This window comes from Pygoscelis adeliae, unplaced genomic scaffold (genome assembly GCF_000699105.1).
Source record: "Pygoscelis adeliae isolate BGI_AS28 unplaced genomic scaffold, ASM69910v1 Scaffold154, whole genome shotgun sequence".
Classification (NCBI taxonomy): domain Eukaryota; kingdom Metazoa; phylum Chordata; class Aves; order Sphenisciformes; family Spheniscidae; genus Pygoscelis; species Pygoscelis adeliae.
Window position 1 is genome coordinate 5,334,573 of NW_008825113.1, and position 8,695 is coordinate 5,343,267.

The 8,695-nt window shown below is 45.3% G+C and overlaps 1 protein-coding gene across 1 annotated transcript in view; it reads left to right on the forward strand.

Moving 5' to 3' along the window:
• Positions 1 to 8,695, forward strand: part of UMODL1 (uromodulin-like 1) — a 57,202-nt gene that overhangs the window by 12,839 nt on the left and 35,668 nt on the right. Inside the window, exons 3-7 of the mRNA XM_009327987.1 lie at positions 3,685 to 3,846; positions 4,245 to 4,351; positions 6,329 to 6,521; positions 7,477 to 7,617; positions 8,422 to 8,541. Of these exons, the coding sequence (XP_009326262.1) occupies positions 3,685 to 3,846; positions 4,245 to 4,351; positions 6,329 to 6,521; positions 7,477 to 7,617; positions 8,422 to 8,541 (723 nt within the window). The remainder of the gene's footprint in view (positions 1 to 3,684; positions 3,847 to 4,244; positions 4,352 to 6,328; positions 6,522 to 7,476; positions 7,618 to 8,421; positions 8,542 to 8,695) is intronic.

The following is an 8,695-nucleotide window of genomic DNA, read 5'->3' on the forward strand; positions in this document are numbered from 1 at the left end:
CTGAAGAGTTTATAGCCATCCATTGCAGCACTCCAGTTGTGTGAGTCATCCCACCATGTGTCTGTGATGGCAACTATATTGTAGTTTTCCTGCTGCACAATGGCTTCCAGCTCCTCCTGTTTGTTGCCCACGCTGCGTGCATTGGTGTAGATGCACATCAGTTGGGCTATTGATCCCACCACCTTTTTTGGGGGAGGAGCCCTAATTCCTGTGTGACCATTCTCAGGCACTTCCATGGTTTCTAACACATCAATAACCCTTGTGCCTTTGCTGCCACGTGGATTTCCATCCTGTACCTTCACTGAGACAGCAGACCGAAGGACCTCGCTAGCACACCATCCCTCAAACGTTGGCGTGCTGTCCCCAGGCTTATCTCTAGTGAGCCTGGTTTTATCCCCTTCCCCCTTCAAATCCAGTTTAAAGCTCTTTCAATGAGCCCTGCTAAGTCCTGTGCAAAGATCCTTTTCCCCCTTTGAGACAGGTGTACCCCATCTGTTGCCAGGAGGCCCTGGGGGAAGGAGGGGTACCCAGAGTCTCATGTGAGCTGTGGGCTCACCAGGGGCCCCTGCCAGCTCTCCACCCACTGCCAGTGCGAGTGCCAATGGGGCAGAGGATGGCCATGTTGCGGTGCTGCCGGTGGGATGAACCCGTTGGAGGTGGCAGTGGTTAAATTTCATTAAGTTTATTCTGAGCATGCAGACTGATTTTGTGCTTCGAAGTCCACGTTCCTCCATTTTCCAACAGCTGCATCCTTGCCAAATTTCAGCCCATGGCTCCTGAATATGTTCTAGTGAATGATATGTCTTTTCAGGGAAAGGTATTAAATATTTGTCAGATGCTGAACCAGCACATGCCCTCCATCCCGATTAACCTCTGGACAGGCAATTGGGATGGAAAGCATCCATCTGAGCAGATGGTCTAGCAATGCTCAAAGAACCCCTAAAACAGAGTCATGTGATGAAAAATGTCAGTCTGCCTTTGTAACAGGCTTTGCCAGGAGCTCTTTCTATAATATCATAGATTTGTCTCAACCTTCTGATGCCCGAGACAAATGTAGGGTTTCAGTCCCTGGTTCTGCTGCACCCTCTGGGTGAAACCTGGCCCCTCCAGGTGGATGGAGAGAGAGGGAGGGGGTTACGGCTGAGCTAATGGTGTCCCTCAGCATCTGTCTTCTTGGAGATCCCCCCATCCTGTGGTTGCAGCAGACCCGTCAGCTCTCATGCGGACAGGCTGGTAACTGAGCTTTCGTTGCTAAGCACTGGGTGCTGCACTTCTGCTTCTGTACGTTTATGCAAATAATGGAGGAGAAAAGCCTATACTTTGTCTGACTGACAGAGGAGTTGGCTGGCTTGCTCCCCAGTGCTGGCAGTGTTGCTTGGTAGGTGACTGTCCCGAAGATGATTGAAGTGGAGGGCGTAAATCGAGTTTTCAAAGTGCATCTGTACAACTAGGCAGAAATGTGATGTGAATCCATCTGTTTCCACTGATGTGAGAATGATGACCTTTTGATTTTAGATAAATGGCTAGTGTGGCACTCGGCCAGGATTCAAGAGTGTTTTCTGAGATTGCATGTGACTCATTAAATCTTTTACACCGCAGTTAAACATGCCAAAAAAAGACCCAAGTGAAAAAAGCTGCTTTGAACCTCAAACCTGCTTGAACTGCACGTGAATCTCAGAGCTGGAGGGACTTAGATGCTTGTGTCAAGCTTACCAAGATCCACCTGGTTTGAATAGTAAGGAGCACTGGTGATGTGCTAACACAGGGAAATCCCTTCGTGCTCATGTCTGTGCAAGCTCCCAGTGCGAGAGGCTGCTTAGCCTCTCTGCATGGGAGGCTGGGACGGAGCAATCGCGTGAGACTGGGAATGTGTGGGGGACTCATCTAAGGGCAACTGAGGTTGTATCACACATTATTGTGGCTTTAGACTAGAAATCGGGAAGAGGCTTTCTAGCAGTAGGACCTGTTTCAGGGAATGGCCCATAGCGCCAGCCCCAGAGCCAGAAGCAGAGGTTGCTGATCCATGCTGGGAAGCAGAGTAATACTACTGGGGCTTGCTGGACCCAGAAGTAACTTGAGTAAGATGGCACAGGGTTGATTTTTTTTCCCTTGTCCTCCCACTGCAAACCTAGGCCTATGACTCAAAATGAACTTTGGAGGCAGAGTTGGTCCTGGGAAAGACTAAGGAGGGCAAACACCCTTGGTTTGCAGGCATGAAGGGGCCCACACTAGGCTGCATTGGGTAGCAGGGCAAATCCTGCTCCCTGTAGGGCAGTCAGCCGTTCATTGGGGTTGGGCGTTGGGGTAGAGTTTCCTAATTTGCTGCCCAGAGCTCTTGAGGGTCTAACACCAACTCTACTTGAAAGATGCTCACAGCCCTGTTAAAGCTTGTGCTCATTGACTGTGTGCACACAAAGTACACACACAGTGTGTCAAATACAGTATAAAAGAGTGTGGGAAAGTGCTGTCCCATGTATTCTGCATGCAAATGTTTGAAATTACACCTGCAGGTAACCTGCATGCTGCCGAGAGGTCTCAACTCAGTGCACTGTTCTCCAGCTTGTGGGTTTTGGCAGGTTTTTCAGCGGAGGTGTGGACCCCCATCATTAAGCTATGCTTCCTTTTCTTCATTACCTTTCAGAGACCCTTGACAAGCATATTTTGGGCCCCCCAAAAGACACAGACCATAGTCGTAAAAGCACTGGTCTTAATAGGCTATTTCTTTATGCAAATATGACTGCATGTCCAGTGGATGACTTTAATTGCCCAGTAAAGGATCAAGAGTTTGTAGGACCAAAAACCTGTAGGCATGAAGTGAATAAAAAAGAGAAATCTTTCAGGTCAATTGGAAAGACTAGAGCTGAGCATTACTTGGAGCTATGTTTGAGAGTGTGGGTGAAAGCAATGTTCGCAGAGCTTAGAAATATTTTCTCTTTTCCTCCAGAGAAGAGTATGTGCTGGCACTGAGCCAGGACCACGGTCTGCCCTTGCCTTGGGATGCAGTAACATTCTGCCTTAGCTGCCCTCTCTGCAGGGCATTGGCTACTGACCTCCTGGGATGGATGGATGGATGGATGGCTGATACGGAGCGGGCCAGGCTGCAGACCACGGGCTCCGTTCTGATCTCCTGCCCCTCTCTGTAACCCACTGAATCATACCCGAGAACAGCATTTTGTCTCTGTTCTCACGTAACTTCTTCAACTACTATAACTAAAGGTTAACTTTGTCGCAACAAAAAGTTAAATGAAAACTCACGATTAATAGCTTAGACATTACCTGTTTCCTTTGATCATTATATATTATTTGGATTAGTCATAGCTGACATCAGGCACATTTTCTATTTTGCAGTGCTTCAGTCTCTCCACATTCAGAAACTATCTATCTATCTATCTATCTATCTATCTATCTATCTATCCATCCATCCATTCATCCATAATTATTAATGGAAAATTATAAATTCAAAATTTCTGTAACAGAAATGTCATGAACGAGAGAAAAATCTGAGAACATTTACACTCTTGAAATGAAATAATGGTATTTTAGGCTGCTATTTTCTCCCCATGAAAACCTCAGAACAGACGCACTTCTGAAATGAGGAGGAGGTGTTTGCTGTAAATTGAATAGCACAATTTTATGGAAACAATTTTCTGTATTTTTGTTCTCAGAAATGTTTTTGTTACTTAGCACTCAATAGATCCAGTGTATTTGCCTCAAGACCTGGTATTTGTCCAATGGAGAATATGGAAACATCTGATTATCCTTGCATGTTCGATACTGAATGTCCAGGGCTTAAAAAATGCTGCAACTCATCCAAAGGAACAGGCTGTGTGGATCCAATGCCAGAGGGTATGTTACTGATAAACTCAGGACTGCTTCTAATAGAAATACGCTTAATTTTTCCTTCTAAGGGTGGGAGTGGGCAGGAAAGCTGTTACCATAGCTCTTCATAAAACAAATACAGGAATCTGCCTTGGATCAATTCCAGGATATTCATTTTCAGTACTTGCACCCGTGAGTGCTGAACCCTGGGTGCTGCGGGTCCAGTGGACCTTGCTCAGGCTTTCTGCCTTCGCTGGCGCCGCTGCCTGCAGCCTATGGTGAACAAGGCCATAGCTGATGGCTGTACATGGGCCCTTCATATTTGCCAAAGCTTGCTTCAGTTTCTCAGAGCCTTCCTGTAGCTCTGTCGCTTTCTGTAGCATCAGACCTGGGATGACTTGGCTCTTTTGTTTTGTATGCTTCAGGAAGAATGTTCTGGTACAACGTGACAGTGCTTGTGAAAATGGATTTTAATGAATTAATCAGAGTGGATTCCCACCTTCTGAATCATTCACGCCTTTTGCACTCCATGGTACGTACAGACACGAACGCTCCTGTGTGCTGCTCGTTGTGTCCACGTTTCTGTTACTCAGTAACCACCACTTGCTCCAGCCTGGGAGGGATCTCGTAGTCCTCTGTGCTGGGCATAACCCTGCCAGCCAGTCGCTCCCCCTTTGCTCCACCAGATGATAATTTTTTTGGGCCCTAATTTATCCCTAATTGGTGAATGTCAGCCTCATCCTCAAGGAGCTCAAATAATATTGATTTATCAGCTTCTTTGGTAAATTTTCCAGGTCTCTTCCGAGGGCAGTTTAAAGACATTCTGAAATACAGGGTTTTTTCCTGCTTAAGAATTGCTTGCTCCAGCTCCGGTGCAGTTCAATTTTGGGTCTATGACCAACAGGGTCCAGATTTCAAGACCTGCAAAGCGCGATGTTTTTCTGATAAGTTTTGAGTTAAACCTTTCAAGAGACAAACCTGATCTATGGCGCTGGGAACTACATGGCAGGTGGACTCAGCAGCGCCAGAAGCTTCTCTGAGAACCCCCAGACGCAGGGGACTGTGTCTGGGTCAAGGGCGTTTCGTTGTCATTCTTGCCACAGAAGCAGCGCTGGGGGAGACAGCAGGGCGTTGCTTTTGCTGTAGGACCGAGGCTCTGCCTCGTGCATGGATTAGCAGCGGCATTGGCAATCACGCATGCATGGCCACGCGACAGCAGCACGGCGTGCCCCTCCCTATCCCCGACACGGCAGATGGGAGGAGTCCGAGGCAAGCAAGAAAAATACAGCCCTAGCAGAGGCGTGAGGCACGCTTCCCGAAAGGAGGGTCTGCAGGAAGAACCAGGCTGCAAACTAAAGCCACGCTCAGACAGGGGGGCTCGCTCTGTCCTTTAAGTGATATTTAGGAAACAGATTGAGGAACTAGGACAAAGACCCTCCAGACCATAAACCCGAAGCATTTCCCTAGTACATATCACCATGCCATGGAGAAAACCAGGCTTGGATGTGGCCTTTGAAAGGTAGCCAAGAGGGCAGTTCCCTATTTCCCTCCATTTTTATTTCTGCTCCTCCCCAGTTTCCAGCTGGGAGTGGGCTAGTAACAAAGGAAACCCTTCATCCATCATCAACTAGCACTGACAGGCAGAAGAATAGAAGGTAGCAGTAGCATGGGGATGTTGCATGAATTTACTTCTTCCTCCTACCTGAATTCACCCTTCTCATATCCTAAAAAAGTGAGAAACCCTGGCCCTGTCGCCTGCAGTATAGTAAGGAGTAGAGGGCAATGATCTACCAAGACTTTCATATCTTGGTCTAAAGCAAGCTATGGCAAAGTCAAACACTCAAAAAAAAGGAAATATAAACTGAAGGTTTGCAATGAGCTACTACTCGGAGGAATGTCTTCTGGGCCCTGTCTGCTCCACTGACTCCTAATGCTCAGCCCACCACCATGTCCCTTCTCTGATCCCTGACCCGCAGTTGTGATGACTTGGTCAGTCCTGGGGTCTCTCTATGGCTCTTAGTCCCAGCCTTCTTGCTCAGTCTATTGCTTTTCTTCTTTTTCTTTCTATTCCTTTTCTCAGCAGTCTTCTTAGTTGCTTAAAGTAACAAGTATTGGACAGCTTTATTACAGATGAATTGTAATAGCATGTCTAAAGTATATTCTGTCTATTGAGATTTTGATGCTTAAGCATTACAAGCCAAAGAGATTTTTCCTTATCTTCCTGGGTTGCATCCTCCTGCCTAAGCATCTGAGATCCGACATGAAGCTCCACACGTCCCTTAGCTTGGCATTTCTGTCCTGTAACTCTGTTGTGAAATGTGGTAATAAGAAGAGCTCACCTTGCATAAATACAGACCTGAATGTTGCCACTTTGCTACGGTGGTTTCTGAATTGGTGCTTTCTACACTCAGATTATGATGCTAATCATTGCATAGGTTATGCCTCACTGGCATGCAGTTGTGCTGATAGAGAAATGAGATACCAAAGTGTTTGTTCCCCTGTTTTCCAGATTACTGGTGCGTTACAGCCCTTGAATGCCTCTGTGCACCATATCCAGAGTAACCGTGCAGATGTATACGCTGGGACAGTGGCCTCCCAGGTTCTCATTGGACTGCATCAGCCAGCTCCGCTAGCGGAGGTTTCTTCTTCCTTGAAGGACATTGTGAAGCGTGTGTATGAAGTGATTGACACAGAAGTGCAAGGTTAATTATTATAATCCTGTCACGGGGGGAAGCTTTTTCAGGGGACTTCATCCATCTTCACTTGGGATTTCATCTGTATGACTATCAATTTGCTTTCAAAAATAGCGTAGTGAATCTTGTAAACTTTGCAAATATGGCCCTAACCTATCCATTATAGGATGGAGAGGGTTGTAGTTAGTTAATAATTATTTCGGAGTGAATAGTTTGGAGGGGAATACTCCTGCTTCTTCAATTAACTTTATTTTCTCCTAATAGCATAGCATAGACCATCTTCATATGAAAAAGCAAAGGTGTTCAAAATTTGTAGCACAATCATTAGTTATATTAGTCAGGCTCTTAAAAAAAGTGTTTAAAGTATTCTTGGGAAGCAGATGCAGTCTGGTTTTATAGACATGTATTACTTCCAGTAGCTTGCATGAAACAAGGAGTATTTATAGTCTGTTAATTACTACTACCTACTTTTAAAATGTTAGGTAAATACTTAAATATATTTGGTTTAAATTATTTTAATCTACTTATTCTGTGTAGTTATCTGAACATTTTCACTCCTGAAATGCATCCTTAAGCACTGTTGTCATCACTTCTTATTCTGTGTTTACTTTTGAAAACTCAGTCCAACTTCCAGTGAAATCACTGGGTAGATCTCCTTCTCCCTGCTGCTGACATCTCTTAGGTTTGGATGACACCCTGCAACTGTAAGCAAGAGCTGCCACAAACTGTCCTCTTATTCCAATGAACTGGAGTAAAAAATGAGAGGGTTGTAACTGAATGGGGGCTAGTTTCGGGGAAGGGCAGCATTCTGATTTCATTGCACTCATATACACCCAGAATTGCTTCAGCAGAGTTACTGCAGGTTTACACTGAATTTATCATATCCAGAGCCTCATCTACACACATTGCAGGTCAATCTTGACGCTGCTATCAATATCTATGCAAGGTGTGTTCTTCTTCTTAGATGTCAATGAATGCTCCTATGTTGGATTCAATGCTTGTCCCGAGAAAAACACCTGTGTAAATCTGGAGGGTTATTACAGCTGCAACCCTCAGCACGAACATGCAGATGTCAACCCTCACCAGCTGATCCCAGGAAAGGAAGGTAAGAAACGTAGGTCTCACCTACAGGAAATACTGAGAACACTTCTGCAGGACTTTGTGGTCTATCGCAGGAGCCACCTGCAAGGCAAAGATTTCTGGAGCACACAGTGCCTCTTCTCCTCCTGTTGGGAGCAGATGCCACATAAGCCAGCTGTTAGCTATTTCTGATTGAACTGCAGCGTATATATTTCATGGTATCTGGCGGTTTCTCCTATCTCACCCTCAGCTGTCTGTACTCACCTGCCAAACCCTCTGGCTTCAGACCCTGGCTGCCTCTCAGAGCAAGTTGCTCAGTGTCAGTACACCTCCCCAGCCTCCTGGGAAATACGATTAGTGACGCTATTTGTACATGAACTCTCCTTCCCATTTTGACTGCGTGGCTGCAGTTGGGGCTCAGTGGTTGTATAGTCCCACCCTGGATTACACAGGGTCCTCTGCTGGAGGCAGACGGAGTTTGGCAATGGGTGAAAGAATACTTTGCGGTACCAGTTCAGCAAAACATAGAGGCATGTACTTACAGTCCACAGACATCAATGGGCCTGCTAATAGGCTTAAAGATAATGAGATAAATGAGTGCTTCCAGATTCAATGCTTTAGTTAGAAAACAATTTTACAATCCTTTAATCTCAAAAATTAAGATAATGTATTACTTTATGCTTTTGTGATATGATAATACATTTATTTTCATTTCTATTTATATTACTTCTATTGCTGCTTTTCAGCTGCGGAAAACATGAACGGTATTATTTTGGATTTACATTGTTAGGAACACTTTAACTCCTTGATAATACTATTTTTCCCCTAGGCATGACAGCATCTACTCCAAATTCGGCATTGGATCTCATTAACGCTAGCAATAGCTCTCTGTCTATAAGTAATTCAAGTCCCTTGTCCATGACTAACCAAGCCACAGATGCTGGGTGCTGTAAGTAACCTTGGATTTGAATGAATATTGTCTTGCTTTTAATTCAGCCACTCTTTGATCTCTTTGTCCTGGGGCTGGTTGAATTACAGAAGGGTGTTCACAGAAGCTGGTAATAGTTTTGGAGTGAATCTCCACCTATGGAAAGGGAAAGATG